The following is a 20,857-nucleotide window of genomic DNA, read 5'->3' on the forward strand; positions in this document are numbered from 1 at the left end:
AGCCGGGGGCCGGGCAGGGCGGGCGGAACGCGGCAGCTGCCGCCGGGCGCGCTCCGGGGATGCCGCGACGGGGCGGGCGGGACGGGGGGAGCCGGGCCCGCAGCCCCCCGCCTGCTCCGGCACCGGGACAAGCACCGGCACCGGCACCGGGACCGCCACAGGGACAGGCTCCGACAGCGACACTGGGACAGGGGCCTGGACCGGGACCGGGATCAGGGCAGGGAGAGGGACCGGGACCGGTTCTTCTCGCCCCGCTCGGCCGCGCCTCCCGTGGGGGCGAGCCCGCCCGTCTGTCCCCGGCCGTTCCCGGTGCCGGTGCCATCTGTGTTGGCGTCGGGGCCCGTCCCAGTGCGGAGTCGGGAGAGGGACGGGCAGCGCTCGCGTCTCCCGGGCCGGCGGGTTCCCACCGGGAGCCGCTCCGGGGGTCCCGACAAGGCTCTCGGGCCCCGCTGCCTGTCCCGGCGCTGCCCCCCGACCCCCCGGTCCCGGTGTTTCCCCCGGTGCCGGTCCCGGCGCCGCCGCCGTGCCGTGGCACCAGGTGGCAGCATCGTCCCGGCCACCGGGCCCGGCCCGGCCGCCTCGCAGCCCGGGAGCGGCCCCCGCCCGCCCGCTCGCGGTCCCGGGGGTCCCCGGGATGGAGACCCACGACCCCCGCGCAGGGCGAAGGGGTCGAGGAGTTCTTGCCCTCCCGGGAAACCGAGTCCCGGGCTTGGCGAGGCAGTGGAAATGTGCCGGTGACACCGGTGGCACCACCTCGTCCCTGCTCGGCGGGACCCCCGCCCGGCTTTGTCCCTGCCCTGGGAATAAATGCCCTGGGTGCCCTCGGTGCGGTCACCGGCACGGGGACAAGGCGTGGGGAAAGGGACACAGGAGGAGGGGTGCAGGATGCTCCCGGCCGTGCCCAGGAGCCGGGCGGAGGTGGCGGGGCTGTCGCTGTCCCCAAGGCCGTGTCGTGAGCGGGTGAGGGCGGGCACGGCTGACCCGCGGCGCGGCCGGGCCGGGCGGGGACAGCGGGCGCTCTCTTGCCCGTCTGTCTGTCTGTCTGTCTGTCCGCTCCCATGTGTCCTCCCCGCCGCCCTGTCACTCCGCATCGGTGTCACGGCGAGGAGCGGCCCGGCGGGGCTGGCCGGGGGTCCCGGCGGCTGGCCGTGCCGTGCCGTGCCGTGCCGTGCCGTGCAGTGCCGTGCCGTGCCGTGCCGTGCCGTGCCGAGCAGATGTTCGCTGCCACCGGCACGGCGGCGCGGGCTGGCAGACGTGACAGGCTCTGACAGGGCGCCAGCCCCGGTGGCACGGCCGCGGCTGCAGCACGCAGGGACCCCCGGCCCTGCTGTCCCTGCACTGCCACCCCCGCCCCTGCAGAGCGGGGCTCCCGGATTTGGGGTCCCGCAAGTGCAGGACCAGCCCAGGAGTGCTCTGGGCGCTGGGTCACCCCATTTTGGAGGGTTCCCCCCACTGACCCCCCGTGACCCGGCCAGCAGTGCGGGTGTCACCGCTGCTGGGAGCAGTGGGACCCCACTGTGTGTGCTGGGACAATCCCGTCTCCAGTGTGGGTGCAGCTGGCCCTGCCACGACCCCCGTGTGGCACCGGCCATGTCCCTGACGTGTGGTGCCCTGGGACCAGCTGGGACCCCCGTGCAGCGCCTGGGGGGGGTCAGGGCAGTGCCCAGCGGGGCAGAGGGAGCAGCTGGGAGTGCAGGGGTGCCACAGGCCGGCGCAGCCCCATAAAGCCACCGGAGCTTGGATTTTATGCGGCAATAAAAGATAATGTCAGCTATAAAGTGCTAGAGCAGGTCCTGGCGTGCCCAGCTGGGGGGGCACAGAGGGGTGGGCAGCCCCCAGCTCCCCGGGGGTGCCCTAGCAGGGCAATGCCCCCTCGGGGTGAGTGGGTCCCCAGCTGGGGGACACCCCAGCACTGTCACAGGCTGAGGTTGTGGTCAATGCATTAAAGCTGCTGCTTTGGGTGGTGGCTGTTGTTGTTTAATGGTTTCACTGGGCGATGCTGGGCCGGGCCTGGCAGGCTCTAATGAAGGAGATTGATGGCTTAATCGCCTGCAGCCATTACGGGGTAATTGAATGGTTGTGTACATATGATCCCACCGTCAATGCCGATGTGGCTGCACGGGAAGTGCCTGGAGCTGGGGGGACACACAGAGCCCCCCTGCACCCTGAGGGACGCAGCGAGGGGGGAGCAGAGCCCCCGGCCTCGGGACCCTCATCCATCACCAGCGTCCTGGCCGTGCTGGTGTTCCTGGAGGGCTCCAGGTTCACCCAGTGGCACTGGGTCACCCAGGGCTGGTGTTCCTGGAGGGCTCCAGGTTCACCCAGTGGCACTGGGTCACCCCATCTCCATCCAGCTCAATCCCACACTATGCCCACGTGCCTTAATGACGCTTTTAATTAACAGGCCCCACCCACAGGGACGAACAGCAGTGTGGGAGTGCAGCTGGGAGCAGGAGGGTCCAGCACAGATGGCAGCCCCAAACTGGGGTCACCCCTGCCCCCCTCCCTGCGGGAATCCCCGAGGAGCAAACCCAGCAGAGCCCCGGGCCGGTCCCTGCGCCGAGGTGTGAGTCCAGCTACTCACTGTGTGTGACAGCCAGGTGTTTTACAGTATTTGCTACCTGTGATCATCCATCAAGGCAATCGATAGCGCTCCTGCGGAGCTTTATTAATGATCTTGTCACCGGGCTGGTGCGGGGTGCCCGGGCTTGTCGAGAATGATAGATCATTAAGAGCTTTCGCTGCTATTTATTCTCCAGTGACCTTGTCTCTCTCCATTGTTGCTTGCTTAAGAGTTATGAATGCGAGACATGATAATTTGATATTGATCTATTTGGTAAGTTAAGAAATTTACTGCATCGTTGATGTTTTAACAAAGGATGGTCCGGCCCTCCCTGGTGCTGGGCTGCACACTGTGTGTGTCCCTGGGCCTGCCTGTGGCACAGTGAGGGCTGGCTCTGCGTGCCCCTCGTGTCCCCACCTCAGGTCCTTTTGAGCCTGAAGTACAGCAGTGCAGGAGATGCCAGTGTGGGCAGGGTGTTGGGATGGACAGAGGGGCTGTGGCCAGAGCCCTGTGCAGGTGGGCTGGAGAAAGCCTCTCCCCATCCACACCCCCTCCCCTTTTTCCAGCCCCTCCCTGCCCACTCTCCCCAGCACCATGTGCCTGCCATGGTCCCCTCCATGTCCTTTCCATGTCCTCCCAGATTTTTGGGGCTCTGGTGGCCCTAACAAAGGAATCCCTGTAATTACTGGTGCTCCTTGTTCCTCCTGCCCTCCCTGGTGCTCCCAGCAGCTGCTGGAATGCTGGAGCTGCCTCAGCACTGGACAGGACCAGAGCAGATGGACCCACGGGCTGGGGGCTGCTGTCCCCACTGGCATCACCCACCCCTGGGGCTGGCAGCTCACGGGTGGAGTCAAGCAGGACAAACTTCCATGAGAAAGGTGGGATTGATCCCAAGTGCCCTGGGATCACTTGGTGGGGGCAGATAATACAGTCAGTATTTATGTGTGATTTTGGATTTATTCTTTATTTCTGCTGGGAAATCATTCCTGTGAGGCTGGAGAGGTCCTAGCACAGGTGCCCAGAGCAGCTGTGGCTGCCCCATCCCTGGAAGCATCCAAGGCCAGGCTGGACAGGGCTTGGAGCACCCTGGGGTAGTGGGAGCTGTCCCTGCCTAAGGCAGGGGGTGGCACTGGATGGACTTTAAGGTCCCTTCCAACCCAAACCATTCTGTGATTCTGTGATTCCGGGGAAGGGCTCCCCACAAGGAGAGCCTGACTCTGCAGCTCTGGCTCAGCTCAGCCAGGCAGCACAAATCCTGCTTTTACTGGGCATTACCCAAGGACGAGGCTGCAGTGAGCCCCGAGCTGCCAGGGATGATCCCTTGGCTCCTCCTCAGGGGCAGAAGGGCCGTGGATCAGGGCCAAGCCCCCCGGGGGGCACTAGGCTGGGTAGAAGCGCTTCAGGAGCTCCTTCTTGTTGACTTTGCCCATCTGGTTGCGCGGGATCTCCTCCACCACGATCAGCTCTGTCGGGATGGCATAGGGAGCCATGGTGTCCCTGCAACACCACACCGAGCTGTCACAGCTGGGCAGGACCAGCTGAGCCTGCCCGGGCCCACCCACGGCCCAAGCAGCCCCACCTGGGACCCCTCCCACCCCCCAGGAGCCCATTTAAGCTCAATCCCCCGGAGGTGTGGTGGGATGTTTGCTCCCAGGTTGTCTCTGCAGGCAGCAGCTCACTCCTGGGGACTCCTCGGCTGGATTGGTGACTGTCCCCAGGGCAGGGACAGCACTCAGCGGTGCAGGGCCCCCGTGCCCCTGGTGCCAGCCCCCGCGGGGCCGCAGGCGAGGTGAGTGACCTCCGGGGTGTGTGTGTGGCTGCAGCCCCGGGCTCCATCCCCGGCTCTGTGGGGCTCTGCTGCCTTCTGCTGCCCGTGTGTCACCGGGCCGGGGCCGTGCCCGGCTCCGGCAGCGCCTGGCACCGGCTCCACTGCGGGATGCCAGGTCTGCCAGCCCCCGAGCCCCCGGCCGCTCCCCCCGCCGCCACCAGCGCCCGGCCATATGGAGCTGGCTCGGGATGCGCCTGTCGCCGGGAAGCACCGGGAAGGAGAGAGCCGCAGAATGAATCACTCTGAAGAGGGACATGTGTCTCCTGCCAGGGAGTGCGAGAACAGGCCCCGTGAGCCTAAGTGACAGAAAAAATAACGGGGAGAGACAGGGCGGGGGCGGCGCCGGGCAGGGAGCGCAGCCGGACCCCGCGGGGCTCAAGGGGACAAGAGCCACGTCCCTGTCACACAGCTGGGGACAGCGACGGGAGAGACTGCAGGGAGCACTCTGGGAGGGGGGCACGGGGGGGCTGGGCAGAGCCCCCTGCCTGGCACCAGGGACCCCCAGAGCAGCCTGGGGGATGAAGGGAACTCCTGGGGCTGGGTCACCAATGTCCCCAGCGGGAGATTCAGGGATGAGCAGCCACCTGAGGCATAGTGAGCATCTCTCCTGTGAGGAGGAGCTGGGAGAGGTGGGATTGGTCAGATGGGAAAAGAGACTTTTGATGAGAACTTTTTTATAGGCTGCTTGGATGAGGGGGAATGGCTTTAAACTGCCCAAGGGCAGGGATGGATGGGATACTGGGAAGGAATTCTTTCCTGGGAGTGTGCAGAGGTCCTGGCACAGGGTGCCCAGAGCAGCTGTGGCTGCCCCTGGATCCCTGGCAGTGCCAAGGCCAGGCTGGACAGGGATGGAGCACCCTGGCACAGTGGAAGGTGTCCCTGCCATGGCAGGGGTGGCACTGGATGAGCTTTAAGATCCCTTCCCACCTAAACCCTTCCATGGCTCTGTGATCCTAGCCGTGTCAGCTGAGGCCACTGCTGGCTGTGAGCCTGCTGTGGGGTTTTACCTGGCCCAGTCCTTGAGGTCCCTGACGGAGAGCATCTCCCCCCGGCGCAGCTTGACCACGGCGCTGACCCGCTGCCCCCACACGGCGTCCGGGGGCCCGATCACCGCCACGTCTGCAGGGACAGCAGCCACCCTGAGCCCCCCAGCAGCTCCTGGGGCCAGCTGGGCGCAGCGGGGCTCGGGAGTGAGGAGGGAAATGCCAGGGGATGTCAGCAGAACACTGGAGTTGTGTGCTGGCGTGAGAACAGAGCTTTTCACCGTGGAAAAGGCAGGGAGCTCCACGGCCTGAGGAGCTGGAGTCAAGGGGGAGGAAGATGATGTACAGAGTGGTGTGCAGCTGGGGGCACCACTTCTGACCCCTTGCACAGGGTCGTGCACAAGGGCAGGGCAGATCTAATTGCAGCCTCATTCCCCAGATCAGACAGGAGCTGCTGCTGACTCGGCTCTGGGAGAGCAGAGCTGTGGGGTTTAAACATCCCCCTGTGGCAGGGAGCTGCGGGCACCTGCTGGGGCTGTCCCCAGAGCAGTGTCCCTGTCCCCTCTGGGCAGGGAGCAGGGGCAGCACAGACCTGTGATGTGGGGGTGTGCGAGGAGCTGCCGCTCCACCTCCAGCGCGCTGACTTTGAACCCCCCGTTCTTGATGATGTCCACGGAGGTGCGGCCCTTGATCCAGTACACTCCATCCTTGTAGGCTGCTGTGTCTCCTGCAGAACAAAGAGCTCCCTCAGAGGCTGCTCCCTTGTCCCCTCTGCCTTTCCTGGCACGTGGAGGTGGCACTGTGCTGGTGCTGCAAGGGGGAATGGTTCCCACCATTGGGATGGAGACTGGGAGGGAATCCTGCCCTGCCACCCTCACAGGGGGTGCCCACAGAGCTGTGGCTGCCCCTGCACCCCTGGAAGTGTCCCAGGCCAGGCTGGACAGGGCTTGGAGCACCCTGGGATAGTGGAAGGGGGAATGAGATGAGCTTTAAGGTCCTTCCAAGCGAAACCATTCTGTGATTCCACAAAAGAAAAAAAAATAAAAAGGTGGGGAATGACAATGGGAAAATGAGCCTGTCCTGAGCAAGATGTTTGGTCCAACCTGTCCTTCCCACAGGTGTGATCCATGTCAGCCCAGCCCAGGTACCACAGGATGTGCCAGCAGTGATGCAGTTTTCACACCCCATTTCCAGCTCACCTCTGGCACTTCGGTGCAGCAAAGGCCCAGAGATTTGCTGTCAGGGCAAGGAAGCATCAGAATCAGTCCTGAAAATCCAGGCTGCTCCCCACAAGAGCTGTGTCCCTGCTCAGCTGGCACCTGCCAAAATCCTGAGCAGCTCAGCTCAGCCAGGGAATGATTAATTGTTCCTGTATCTGCCTGCCCCTTGGCACTCTGTGGATGCTGAAGGCTGTCTGGAATATTCTGAAGTTGGGGAAAGTTGGAGACTGGGGCTCTCTGGGTGTTTGGCTGCTTGGAGTGGGGAGGAAGCCGTGGCTGCTGTGATGAACTGCCTTCTGCACCCTGATCCTGTGGTGTGTGACTGACACACACGGGGACAGGGGACATTAATTAATCGGTGGCACTGGGAGAGCCAGGAGCAGGAGCTGCTTATTCACACAGAGAAGATGGGGAGAGGAGAGGGAATTCAGCCTGGTTCAGTGGCACACAGTTCCCATGGCATTCTTTGGGGTGAATGATCCCTGCCAGCTCTGCTTCCCACACGGATCCCTCCATTCCACTGGCAGCACGGCACAGGGAGGGGACCTGTCACGTTATTGTTGTGACTGTTGTGAGCTCCTGGGACCAGCTCTGTAATTCCCCCCGTCTCCTCCTTGCCATCTCCCCTCCAGCAGCAGGCCCTGGCTGTCACTTGCCACGCTGACAGCCCGCAGTGCTCTGGGGGATGCCATCCACCGAGGACAGCCCCGTCACCCTGTGCCCTGCACCATCTGCTGCCAGCCAGCACATCAGGCAGCCTGTGCACAGCCAGCATGCCCTGCTTCCCAAGCCAGCAGGGAATTCCCAGACCAGTTAAAAGGATGCTGAATTTGCTCAACGACTGTCCCCAGCAGTGCTGAGTGTCACTTCCAAACTGGTGCTGCCCTGAGAGACACAGCAGGACTGTGCCTGTCCTCCTGGGGGTCACAGGTGAGTCCTTGCCCCATGAACCATCAGTGCCTGTCCTCCTGGGGTCACAGGTGAGTCCTTGCCCCATGAACCACCAGTGCCTGTCCTCCTGGGGTCACAGGTGAGTCCTTGCCCCATGAACCCTGTGGGCAGCTGCTGGTGCTGTGCCCATCCATCCCAGCTGCTCCATCCAGCAGGATGCAGCTCAGAACCACAACCAGCATTCCCTGTGCTCAGCTAGCTCAACCAGAAAAGGAATTTTGGCTGCTGAATGAGGGTCTCTGACACCCCACCTCCTCTGCCCACCTGGGCCATGGCACCCAGCTCCTGTCACCACACAGACCGTGGCAGCAGCACCTCGGGGCCGTGGGATTGTTGCCTCCCTGACAGCAGCCGTCACTGCTACCTTTGGATTTGTTTCAAGATGCTCAGTGGGCATCTGTTCTGTGAAATGTTAAAGGCTCTGCTGAGCTGCATATTGAGCAGGCTCTGCGCCGGCGGGGGCTGCCCTTTGCTGGAGTTACAGGCGGTTATAGATATATTTATCCAGCTAAAAACATGGAATTAGGGAAAGGTTTGGGTTGGAAGGACTTTAAAACTCATCTTGTTCCAGCCCTGCCATGGCAGGGACACCTTCCACTGGCGCAGGTGCTCCAAGCCCCATCCAGCCTGGCCTGGGACACTGCCAGGGATCCAGGAGCAGCCACAGCTTCTCTGGATAACCTGATCCCAGCCCTCACCACCCATCCCAGCGAGATGCAGAAGGACACACGGGCAATGGAGACCAGCATCTCCCAACTCAAACTGTGGAGAATTCTGCCATGAGGTTCCTCATGCTGCAAAATCCTCACTGCAAACACAAAAGGGCCCTTGGGACTCTGCTGTAGTTTGAGCACCTCCTTCACTGAGTGCTGAGACCTTGTGGCTGCTGGAGCTGCTTCCCAGGATGAGGAGAACAAGAGCCCCTTTGCTCCTCAAGCTGAGCTGCAGGATCAAATCCTCACCTGTGTCAACACCCTCAGCCACAGGGCAGTTTGTTCCTGGCAAACACAGCACAGTTCCCACATCAAAGGTACAACCAAGTATTGACCCAGGGAATGCTTTGGCTCGAGAAATCAAACACTGAGTGGCTTAGGAGCTCTAAGCTGAAGTATGCATAAAAAGTGACTTTTTAGGTAAATCAGGTGACTTCAGCCTGGTCTAGATAGAGGGTCAGGAATGTTCTGGGACCTGCTGGACACACAGGGATAGTGCTGGTCTCACACTGGGGCTCTGAGTCCAAGATTTCAACCCTGCCCACAGGTGAGGAGGAGAGGTCAGCACCCGGAGCTGCCCCCAGGAGGAGCCCACCCCAGGCACCCATCCCCGCTCTGGGGACAGGTGTCACTCGGGAGCCTGGGAGGCTGTTTGGTTACAGGTGTCACCAGCTTGGTGGCAGTGACAGCGCTGGGACGTGCGAGCCGGGAGCAGGCGGTGCCAGGCTGGTCTGGAGCTGTCACAGGGCACTCCTGGCAGCTGCCTGCCCACCCACGGGCTGTGCACCCACTCTTGGAGCTCAGAGCTCCAGAGGGGACCTGGCAGAGCTTCCCAGGAGATTTCAAGTGTGTCACCAGAGTCCAGGAGAGTGAAAAAGTCTGTTTAGGCAGGGCAGATATTACCCTTTGAGTGTGGTGCACAGAAGAGTATCCACTTGGAAGGGGAAGGTCAGTGAAATCTTTTTGTCCTGACACAGCTGATCTGAGAGCAGGGACATTTCTGGCTTGGCTGTGTCCTGGGTGTTCTCCCATCCGAGGATGGGCACTGCCAGGTTGGGAAGCAAAGCCCCACAGCCCAGTGCCACCAGCAGAGCCTGCTCCACGAGCATCATTCCCAGGGGATTTGGCTCCTTGCAGCTGTGACGTCCCCCCATGCCTGCCACAGCTCCAGCACACCAAGTGCTGCACAGCAGAAAATACCAAGAAGCAGCAAATGTCCCCTTTGAAAGGCAAATGATTTTGCTGATGATTTCAGCCTCCTGCTCTGGAGGCAGTGAATCTCCAGCCAGGAGCTCCAGGGGCTGGGGATGCTGGGGGGCCCTTCCCTGCCAGCAGCAGGATGTGCTTGGAGCACTGTCAAATATTAATTAGACCTTTTTGCTGTTAATGAATCACTCCTGATTTTTGCAAACTCTTGGCTTTCAAATGCTGCACGCAGGGCCCAGCCCAGAGTGGGGACAGAGAGCAGGAATGCCTCACAGCCACTCCTCCAGGTGACACCCACCTGCAGGACAGAAGAGCTCCTCTGGGGACAGTCAGCAGAGCTCCTTCAGACCACACAGTGCACCTTGCTCCTTTGGGAGCCTTTATGGTTTTGTTTCCAAACTCCAGGAGGAATTCCCTGCTGCCAGCTGCTCTCCTGCAGTGAGGATCCCTCATTTCCAGAGGGAAGAGCAGGAGCAGAGCACCCGCCCTCCTGCATTCCTCTGGAATTGCTGCTCTCACCAAGTGAGCGTGTCAGGGGGAGCAGCAAGCTCCCAGCTGGAAAAGCCCGTGCAGCTTGCAGGGAGGCAGTGGGAATAATCAGTCTTTGCCCTTCTCTGGTGCCTTTCAGCAGAGGATCTCCAAGCACACTGATCCAGAGGCTACTCAGGCAGAAAGGGAACAGCTGCCAGGACAGGGATGAGGAGTGGCCTCACACACCAGGAGCAGTGGGCACGAGCTTCTGCATCCTTGCTCTACCCTGGCATTAACTCCTACCTGCCTCCCACTTCCCTGGAATCACTGTGGATGCTGCTGGTCCATCAGGCTGAGGCAGAGCTCACCCTCTGGCAGACACACCTCACTGATCAGGATTATGATTTATTCTCCAGGTAGGATTGGTCCAACAGCCAGGCAGGTGATGAAGAGCCTGAGCCCTGATGCTGATCCTCACCTCTGGGAGCTCAAACCCCCTTTGCCAGGTGAGGATTTTGCAGGAGCAAGTCTCCAAGGCCAGCACCCACAGTGGATGGGGACACACAGGGGCTCAGCCAGGGCTTGTGATGGTCCCCCTGACCACTCAGAGGCAGCTGTGGGGCCCCACCTGGCAGGAAGGTCCTCCTCCATCACCCTCCTTTCTGCACAGTTTTCCTGCCTGCAGATCAGCTCCAGCAGCACAGCATGGGAATGCTCCTTCAGGCCTTGGAATCCCCCTGCAGCCACAAGCTCCATGTGCCTGTCACACCTCTCATGTGCTTTCAAGTTTCCCTGCTCTTTCCAGGGCACTTTAGTGTTTCACCCCTCTCCTAAAGCCACAGGAAGGATTTTTTTGCAGGTAACACTGACACAGTGGGGCTGGGAAGCTGCTGAGTGTGGCACAGCAGTGACATTCCTGTGGTCACTCTGCCTCTCTTCCCACCCCTCTGGGCACAAGCTCCCAAGTACAAAAAGAAATGGTTTGTTCCCATTCCCAGAGGCTCCCGTGCTGGAGAAAGGCCACGTGGGGAGGATAAATGATTATAAGGCAAGTGCTAAAGGCTTTTTATAGGAATTGGCTAATCCATCCCCTCTGTGGCCGGGCCGTGGGATGGGCAGCCAAGCGCTGCCTCTCCGTCACACACATCCACCTTTCCCTCCCCCCACACCACAGAACTGCACGCACAGATCCCCCATCTGCTCACATACATCACACACTTCACTCCAGTTTATTAGCTGGAATAAATCATAAATATTTCATCGTATATCAGCGGCGCTCGGCTCTGGGAAGGTGCAATCCATCACCCCGGCGCTGCCCCGACCTGCCGCCGTGCAAGGAGCTTTCCAGGCTATTAAACAAGATTGATACAGCGTGCCAGCCTGGGCTGGGGCACTTATTTATGGAGCCCTGGGAGAGGGAGGGCATGGGGCTGCACGGGCAGCCCAGCCACAAACCTGCAGCAGCAAGAGGCAGAGGCCTCCTCCAAGCGTGCCATGGGAATGCTGCTGGCTTTAGGAGAAGCATGGAATTATTTTGCTTAAAAAAGGCCCTTAAGACTGTCTATTCCACTAACCCGTGTCCCCAAGTGTCACATCCTCATGGTTTTAAATCCCTGCAGGGATGGAGACTCCACTGCTGCCCTGGGCAGCCCTTCCCATGAGGAAAGCTCCCCTAAGGCTGTTAGGTATCAGGGAAAGCTGCTCACTCTTGTCCTGTTGCTTGCTCCCTAGGAGAAGAGATGGCAGAAGACACCGTGGCAAAGTGGCACCCAGCTGAAGCAACATCCTGCCTCCAGCAGGGACCTTCCAGGCTGTCCCCAGCTCAGGAATTCCCCCTCATCCTCCAGGTGAGACCTCCCTCCAAGCCACATCTCCCTGCAGGAGCAGCAGCACGCTCCCTGTGAGTCACCCTCTGCTGGAATCCTGGCCTTGGGTGAGTTCCCAGCACCTGAGAGATGCCGGGGAAGGAGCAGCTCAGAGATGCAGAGCCTCTGTGGCACTGCTGGGATTGATGGGAGCCCTCCCTGCTCCTGCAGGGCTCGAGGCTGCTGATGTATGTGCACAGATCTCTTTAATGAAATGCTAAATGATAGGCTAAATAACTGAGCACCTTTAGCTTGATTTATTGCGTGGAAGTGAGGAATGTGTGTCCCTGCTGTCAGCCATCTTGGCTGCCAACAGAGGTCACAAGCACTAATTGTAGCTAATTAACATTAATTAGACTTGGGAAATACTGGGTCTCCTCTCCCCAGTCATCCCCATCCACCCCAGCCCTTCAGCACTCCCATTCCCTGGAAGCAGGCTGCATTCCCAGCAGCTCCTTTAATCCCAACACAGCTGAAATCAGCAGTTCCTGCTTTTCCCCACCTTTCCCACCCTGCTCAGACCATGGGGTGACACCTGCGGCTCCAGAGTCCAACTCTCTGCTCCCTTTGCAGCGTGTCACAACCCTGGGTGACTCCTAGGGGACACTCGAGTCCCTGTACCCTCACCAGGCCACCTGGACCAGCAAATGGCTCACAGGAGGCCCTGTGCAGGAGCACTGGGGCTGCTGAGCTCCCTCTGCAGAGCACGCTGGGTTTGGACAGCCCACGATTGTTAATAAAGCACCACCAGCTCCTGAGGGGGAGAGTTTGAAACTTCCTCAGAAAACCACATGTATATTAATCCACAGCAATTACTCACGAGGAAACCCTCTCCCCAGCAGCTCCCAGTCACTCCCTGGGTGCAGAACACCTTTCCTGGTGTCCCTGCCCTGCCCAGCAGAGCCAGGGCACCGGGAGAAGGGCGGGCACCGCGCTGCTGGGCCCAGCTGCTACCCTGGCACGGGCAGCCCTGGCTGGCAGCACAGCTCCAATCTGCTGCCAAGATCCTCCAGCAGGGCCCGGGGCCTGGGAGGAGAGAGGCTCAGCAGCTGCAGCCCCAGATCTGTCCCTGAGGGGGAACAGGCAGGTGAGCTCAGCGTGGAGCTGCTCTCCCCAGGCAGGGCCCACCTGCCCTCCGCAGTGCACGGAGGGGGAGATGCTGCACAGAGCCCAGAGGGGACCACGGCGCTGCTCCAGGGCTGGAGCCAGGCTGGCAGAGCTGGGGGGGCTCACCTGGAGAGGAGAAGGCTCCAGGGAGAGCTCAGAGCCCTTCCAGAGCCTGAAGGAGCTCCAGGAGAGCTGGTGAGGGACTGGGACAAGGCATGGAGGGACAGAACACAGGGAATGGCTTTAAACTGAAAGATGGCAGGCTTAGATGGGATACCAGGGAGAAATCCTTCCTGTGAGGATGGGCAGGCCCTGGCACAGGTGCCCAGAGCAGCTGTGGCTGTCCCTGGATCCCTGGAAATGTCCAAGGCCAGGCTGGCCAGGGCTGGGAGCAGCCTGGGATGGTGGAAGGGGTCCCTGCCTGAGGGTGCTGGCACTGCCCAGGCTCCCCAGGGAATGGGCACAGCCCCAAAGCTGCCAGAGCTCCAGGAGTTTGGACAATGCTCTCAGGCACAGGCTGGGATTGTTGGGGTGTCTGTGCAGGGCCAGGATTTGTACTTTGATGATCTTAATGCATCCCTTCCAGCTGAGGATATTCCATGATTGATCTGGGAAAGGCATTGGGTCATCTTCAGGCTGCCTGCTCCCAGAAGAAAGGGGTTAAACAATGGGCTTCCCACTCTCAAAACTTCTCCAGAGACTCCTGGAGCAGCCAGCATGAGGAAAAAAGAAAATCAGAAATAAATAAAAAAAATATAAAAAAAATAGGCCCAGCCTGGAATGAATTCCTGTCATGCTCTCTAACAGGGAACTTTGTATTCCAGAGGCAGCAGCACTGAGCCTGCTGTCAGAGCCACGCTGGGAGAAAGGGCAAAACCCTGCCGAGATGAAAGAATGGGAAGCACTGGAACAGCCTCCCCTGGCATTTACACCTGGAGAAAAAATAAATCACTCAAGGGCATCTCACAAAGAGCTGTGCTAACAAGGCTCTCCTCCCCACGCTGTGTGGCTGCGTGGGACATGGAGCAGTGCCAGGAGTGCTGGCAGCAGCTCGGGGACCTGGCAGGGCAAAGGAGCAGGTAGGACAAGCCTGAGCTGAGCTCTGCCCACCCTGCTCCCAGCCAGGGCACAGAGGGACTTGGGCACCTGCCTGGAGTGCAGCTCCCCTTGTCTCAGCTGATCTAGCAGATTCCTTCCCCTCACACATGTATTTTCTACAGGCTCCTCTCAGCAGGGTGAGAAGTCAGGGTGATGCCCACTGACCCTCCTGGCTTGTCTGCACATCCTATTTCCTTCACCACCCACATTCCCCCTCCACAACCCTGTTCTGGCTCCTGTGGCTGGGCTCATTCCACCACACAGACCTTCCCCTGCACCCAAAAGGATTTTTTCTCCTTCTCTGAACACAGGGAAGAAGGCAGGTATCACTGTCCCACTGCACTGTTTCTGCACTCAGGATCCCCCTGGGGCAGGGAAAACACCATCCACTGCATCCTTTCTCCACCCCATCCCTCTCAGATCCTTTCTCCAACCCATCCCTCTCAGATCCTTTCTCCAACCCCTCTCTCTCCCATCCCCTGCCAGCCAGACCTCCCACCACATCCCACTGGGCAGCAGGTTTGGCTAGCAGACACAAAGAGCCATGGCTGTCCTGTTGTTCTGGGGCCCCAGGGGCTGCTGCAGATGGTCCCTGCTCCAGCCTTGGCCTGGGCTGGCACTGGACACCCTGACACAGCCTGTGCCAGCCAAGCCCTGGGCATCCAGCCAGGAGAGGACAGCACCAAATGGAAAGTCAGCCTTGGCAAGGCCTGGCAGAGCCTCAGATCCTGCCTGTCCTGGCAGCAGAGGTGCTGCTCCTCATTTTGATCTCATTTCTTCAGCCCAGCATGACCAGGAGCCTCTCCAAGCCCTCAGAACTGAAGGACAAGAGCAGATGAACACTCCCCAGGCTGCACGTCCTGCTCCAAGGGAAAGCAGTGCATAAACCAGGCAGACCTGGAAGGTTCCTGCCAACCAGGCAGCCAAGAGTTTGGAGGCTCAGTCCTCACTAGCAGGAACCCATGGGTGACTGATATGACACAAGCAGGCTGAGCAGGGACCCCCCCACTCCTCCAGCCTGAATTACTGCAGATGGGTTTGCCCAGAGGATCAGCCAGAAAAGAAAATGGGTGAGTAAAAATGAAAAACACTTTTTTTCTTTTTTCCACATTAGCATTTAAATATTTATGGAAATCCCTGCAGACAATGAGACAAAAAAGAAAACTCCAAGAGTAATGAATAAGTCAGTGCTCCAAGGTGTGGCTGCATGTGCTGGTGGAGCTTTGGAGAGTGTGGTAACAAAAAATAATAATGGTAATAATAAAAATATTAGAGCAGATCCCTCTGCTCCCTGCAGCCACTGAGGGACAATCAAACCTTGGCAAAAGGCAGAATGACCTCTTCTTTTCCATGCAGTGTCCTGGGGCCTGGCCTTGGACACTTCCAGGGATGCAGGGGCAGCACAGCTGCTCTGGGCACCTGTGCCAGGGCCTGCCCACCCTCACAGAAGGATTCCTTCCTAAATCCCTGAAATGGCATGGAATTGAATGGGATGGGATGGGAAGAATGAGTGCCAGCAGTCAGGGGCTGGTTCCAGCTCTCCCTCCAGGCTGTGAGAGCAGCACTGCTGCAGCAGAGCTCCAGGGCTAAGAGCAGACACAGAACAAAAGGGAAGAGCCCAGATTTTGGAGCTGCAGGTGCCTGCTGTTCCCACTGACTCTCAGCTGGGGAGCAATTGCTCCATGCCTCTGGAAAGGAGCCTCAGTGCAGCAGAGGTTCTCAAAGAAGGAAAGGATTGGCATCCAAGATGTTTGATACGACGAGAGCAGAGCTTTAGAGAGTAAACAAATCCTGTGCCAAAAGCTGCTCTCATTTACAGCTACAAAAATCCCAAGTCACTCTGAACTGCTGAAAACATCAGTTTCACCAGCAGTCAGGGAAATAAAATCACAGAATCAGGGAATCACGTAATGTTTTGGGTTGGAAGGGACCTTAAAGCTCATCTTGTTCCACCTCACCCATGTCCTGGTGACCCCAAGGCTTCCAGTAGTCAGGCAAACCTGGAAATACTGAATCCTCAAGGAGGAGAAATAAATACCCAAGCAGGAAGCAAAAAAGGGAATTCTCTCTCCAAAGTGCTCTGAGTGTGTGTGTGGAAGAAACCTCTGGGGTGAGAAAGGCTGATATACCAGAAAATATTCTGTCTTTATGGTTTCAATTTCAGAAACACTTCTTAAATTAGGACTGGGTGAAAAGGGGAGCCCAGCACGGGGCTGGCTTCTGCTCCTGCTCCTTCCTACAGCAGTGTGTGTGGGGTCCACCTGGCATTTTTGGGGTGTCCTTCCATGGCATTTGTGGGAAGGTGAGCTCTGCCACCCTGCCCCACCCGAGGCTGGTCCCTGGCAGGCTGCACAAGCAGCTCCTCCAGGCAGGAGCCCCCGCTCCCTCCGGTGGGATCCCACCGGTAACTCTCATCATTTCAGCACATTACAATTAGGGAATCATTCCTTTAAAAATAGAATTTGCATTAGCTGGATTTGTGAGTAGGAAAGCCACCGCAAACAAACAGAAAACCTGCAGATTAAGATGCTAATTAGATGCATTTCTATTTATAATCTGCCTTGATCAGCCTCAAGTATTTTCTCTTTCAGGTGTCTGTGCTCCACCCACGGATGTGAGCAATTCCCCTGGCAGGGAAACACCTGCTGCTCCCTGGGGACAGCCAGGCACTGGGAAAAGCCTGTGCCAGAGGGCCGGGGCTGCATCCTGCTCCTTCTCCTTGGGCACAGCCCCAGGGCAGGGAAGAGCTGGGCCTGGCCAAGGATGACCTGCCCGGGGCCTTTCCTACAAACAGCACATTCCTCTGTGCTGGGAAACTGCAGGAGGCTTTGCCTTTCCCACCACAAGGGGTGGAAATCACAGAGTCATGGAATCAGCTGGAAAAGATCTTTTAAGATCATCAAGTCCAACCATCAGCCCTGCACCACCATGGTCAGCCCTGACCATGTCCCCAAGTGTCACATCCATGTTTTTTCAACACTTTCAGGGATGGGGACTCCACCACTGCCCTTTCCATGAAGGAATTTCCCCCCATCTCCACCCTAAACCTTCTCTAAGGCCACTTTGTCTCATCCTGTTCCTTGTTTCCCCCCCTGGCTGTCCCCTCCTGTCAGGAGCTGTGCAGAGCCACAAGGTCCCCCCTGAGCCCCCTTTTCTCCAGGCTGAGCCCCTTCCCAGCTCCCTCAGCCCCTCCTGGTCGTGATGGGTTGGATTTGATGGCCTTGAAAGGTCCTTCCTCACCCAAACTATTCCATGATTGTGTGGAATCTGCACCGCCAGGGCTGGGAATGGCAAGGATCTGCAGCTGGTGTCACTTGTGGAGTGGAGAGCTCAGTCTGAAAATGACAGAGACACATCAGGGGCTCACTGAAACCAGTCAGAGTCACTGGGATCATTCCCTGGATGTTCCATTTTTGGAGCAAGCTGGGACTTCAGTGCTGAGTGGGATGTTCCCAGCTAAGCCAGGGCTTGTCTTGGTGCTTGGATTTGTAATCACAGTGGAAAAACAACTTTTTGTTGTTGCATTTTTTGTTTGTTTGTTTTGTTTTGTTTTCCCTGGAGCTTCCTCCTTCACTGCAGAACATCCAGAAGGAATAAAGAAACACCAGGTCCACACTGTTCTCCCTCTAAAGCCTTAACAACAGGATAGGAGAAGTGTTTTGGGCCATAGGATTTATTACTAATGGGGTTCAGGGGCATTTGTGACCTGGGCAAAAGGATTCAGCAAAAATTCACTGATAAACCAAGATTTAACAATGTGAAAAACAGCTCCAAGGTTGTGGGGTTTTTTAAAATGCAGCTCAAAGAAAGAAATTTAAAAGATATGAGTCATCATTCTGCAATGTGCATCAAACAAGTTAAATAACTCTTACTTTCTTAACGACATATTAATCAAAGTGCATTGATTCTTGAATCAGATTCTACTCCCAACAAGCTCTCTATCTTCTCCATCCTGATGCATGCATTAAGAGAGTTTTATTCTGACAGATACAATATAGCAATCAATAAAATCTTATTATATGGAGCAGGGATACATGGATTTGTTGCAGGATTTATGCACTACTTTCAAACCCGGAGCTATTTCATGTCTCAGCCTTAACCTGTAATTGAAAATAAATCTCCCTGAATACACCAGATTCTAATTTTCTGGATCTATGGGCAAATGTGACTGGAAGCTGCCCTTCCCTCGGGGAGCAGGGAGCTCTTGGGCCTGTGCCTGCCTGGGGAGCACGGCTGGATTGGCACATTCCTCTGGAGAAACCCCTGGGCAGGCAGGGAGCTGTGGGCAAGGGGCAGTGCTGGGCACCACGGTGGGCACCCACCATGCTCCCAAACCCTCCTCGTGCTTCCAAAGGCACTTGCTGCCTCCTGGGCAGGGAAAACACAGCCTGGCAGTGCCAGGGCCTGGCCCGTGTGGGCATGGCAAGGCTGGCAGGGATGGATGGATGGATGGATGGACATCAGGATGACCACAGAAGCTGCTGTTTCTCTGCTGCTTTCCTCCAGTTCCCAAGGTTTGATTTTGCTCACAGCATCATGGAATGGTTTGGGTTGGAAGGGACTTTAAAGGGTCCTTTAATTTTAATTTAAATGGTCCCTTAAATTTTGCTCACAGGATCATGGAATGGTTTGGGTTGGAAGGGACCAGTGCCACCCCCTGCCATGGGCAGGGACACCTTTCACTGTCCCAGGCTGCTCCAAAACCTTGCCTTGCACACTTCCAGGGATCCAGGGGCATCCACAGCTTCTCTGGGCACCCTGCGCCAGGGCCTCATCCTAAAAAATGTCTTCCTTCCCTCCTTTCCCCTCTCAGCAGCACGTGAGGGCTTGGAGGCTGCTCTCCCCTGGCAGGCTGGCACAGCTGGGCACAGCTGGGCAGGCTCAGCAGGCACAGCAGCCAGATGCCCACGGGCATTTTTCCTTTGGGCTCGGCTGGGCAGCCGAGGGCTCGGTGCCACTCGGATGTATGACAGCAGGTGGAAACCCAGCAGTCTCCCTGGAAATGGCTGGAGGGGACTCTGATCTCAGCAGCTCTGTCAACAGCGTTAATACAATAAAAATAATCAAATTCACTCGGATGGAAATGAGAGATGGAGGGATCGGCAGGCAGCAGCACAAATCCCAGGGAATAAAGAGGATGGCAGCAACAGCACATCCCCTCTGCACCACCAGGAGCTCAGAGGCTTCTCAGAAGAGCCAGGATCTTGAATTCATCAGTCACTGGGTTTTTTTCCCCCTTTTTTTGGGCAGGGCTTGGAGCAACCTGGTCTAATGGATGGTGCCCTTGTTAATGGGACAGGATGAGCTTAAAGGTCTCTTCCCATCCAAACCACTCCATAAATCTGTGAAACTCCAGCCCTGAGGGACTTGGCCACCACGTGCAGCCTGCAGGTGACTGGTGGGGACACCACAAGGGTCAGCAGTGAGCAGAATGCTGGCACAGAGGCAGGAAAGCCATGGCTGGGGTTCTGGGGACACCGTGTGCTGGCATTCTGCCTCACCTCTAAAACACTCACCTGGATGACCTGGAAGGGGCAGATACAGGGAATTACAGCCTGGATTCACCTCTGTTGGATCCTGCCAGTATGGTTTTGGCTCCAGAGTAACCAATTTGTGCTTAATGGGGATAATTCAGCCTCCAGATCCAATCCCTGCGACAGGACACAAGCCCTTTCATTCCCTCCAGGGTTTTTTACCACCACAGGACATTTGCCATCTCTGAGTGATCTCCAGAGGCTGCTGATGAGGCTGGGGCAGGCAGGGTGAGGATGGGGCCATGGGATTGCTCCTGGCACTGCTGGATAAATGAGGCTTGGGAAAAACCCAGTCCCACTGACCTGACATCCCCGAGAGATGGAGAGGAGGCAGGAGAGGGAAGGAAGGGAAGGAAGGCAGAGTGGGGTAGGGATGGGGAAGGGAGCTCAAGGGGGACATCAGGGAGGTCACTGACTGCTGGGGGGCTTGTCCAAGCACCTCCTGAGCCATCCTGAACCCCCCACTCCTGCCACTGCTCCCCTCCCTTGTTTCCAGCTCCGAGCTTTGCTCAGCTGCCGAAAGGGTTAAGTTTAATTTATACTGATTTCTATTTAATATCATTCTCTCCCCGTAGGAGCCGGCAGCTGTGAGCTGATTGTAGTCCCTCATTATGCAGTCTGTATCACTAATGGCCTGTGACAAAGGCATGCCATCTTCCCGGCCTTACCCCCGAGAGCCAATTAAACACACATACTCCCTTCCTGTTTGCGGCGCATTACAATGAAATTAAACTGAATTTCAAAATCATTTTCTCCTAAAGACATCTCTTTGCAATAATTAATGCACGCTATTCCTTTGCAGCTGAAATATTCATCAGGAGTGTTGACTAAAAAAATTTTTAAAGCTGATTGCCCTGCACCCCACGTGAGGGCTGGTGGTGCTCTGGTCCCAGCCTGGGGTGCCTGCCTGGCTTGGGGACTCGTGGTGACACTGCTGGCAGAGTGAGCTCTGCTTCGGGAGAACAATTAGAATAAATCACAGCTTCTTCAGGAACCATCAATAAATCAGGTTACACAGAAGGCATCAGAAATCCAGCCTGACTCCTGCCACCACAGCACTGCTAACACACAGAAAGAGGAGAAGGGGGAAATCAGAGCTGTGGGTATCATGGAATCAGAGAATCCCAGAACCACTGAGGCTGGAAAAGACCTCCAAGGTCATCAAGTCCTGATCCCCACCTTGTCACCCATCCCAGAGCACTGAGTGCCACATCCAGGCCTTCCCTGGACACCTCCAGGGATGTTCATGGGCAGCCCCTGCCAAGGAACAACCCTTCCCATGATGAAATTCCTCCCGATTCCAACCTGAGCCTCCCCT

At 57.7% G+C, this 20,857-nt stretch overlaps 1 protein-coding gene and 1 long non-coding RNA gene across 4 annotated transcripts in view; one reads left to right on the plus strand and one right to left on the minus strand.

Moving 5' to 3' along the window:
* Nucleotides 1–3,500: 3,500 nt before the first annotated feature.
* Nucleotides 3,501–20,857, minus strand: part of ACSF3 (acyl-CoA synthetase family member 3) — a 50,944-nt gene continuing 33,587 nt past the window's right edge. For both annotated transcript variants that reach the window (XM_039696459.1, XM_039696458.1), the window contains 3 exons: nucleotides 5,967–6,101; nucleotides 5,399–5,510; nucleotides 3,501–4,060 (listed from right to left, as the gene is read on the minus strand). In XM_039696459.1, coding sequence (XP_039552393.1) covers nucleotides 3,943–4,060; nucleotides 5,399–5,510; nucleotides 5,967–6,101 — 365 coding nt within the window. In that variant the 3' untranslated portion in view covers nucleotides 3,501–3,942. The remainder of the gene's footprint in view (nucleotides 4,061–5,398; nucleotides 5,511–5,966; nucleotides 6,102–20,857) is intronic.
* LOC120496218 lies at nucleotides 6,125–20,533 on the plus strand. 2 transcript variants are annotated; one of them, XR_005626246.1, is made up of 3 exons: nucleotides 6,125–11,782; nucleotides 13,732–15,075; nucleotides 16,597–20,533. It is a non-coding gene; the product is annotated as an uncharacterized LOC120496218 (long non-coding RNA). The 2 variants fall into 2 exon arrangements; XR_005626247.1 differs by having other exon boundaries at nucleotides 6,125–10,441; nucleotides 11,667–11,782; nucleotides 13,732–20,533.

Source organism: Passer montanus, unplaced genomic scaffold (genome assembly GCF_014805655.1).
Source record: "Passer montanus isolate IOZ18808 unplaced genomic scaffold, ASM1480565v1 scaffold98, whole genome shotgun sequence".
In the NCBI taxonomy this organism is placed as follows: Eukaryota; Metazoa; Chordata; class Aves; order Passeriformes; family Passeridae; genus Passer; species Passer montanus.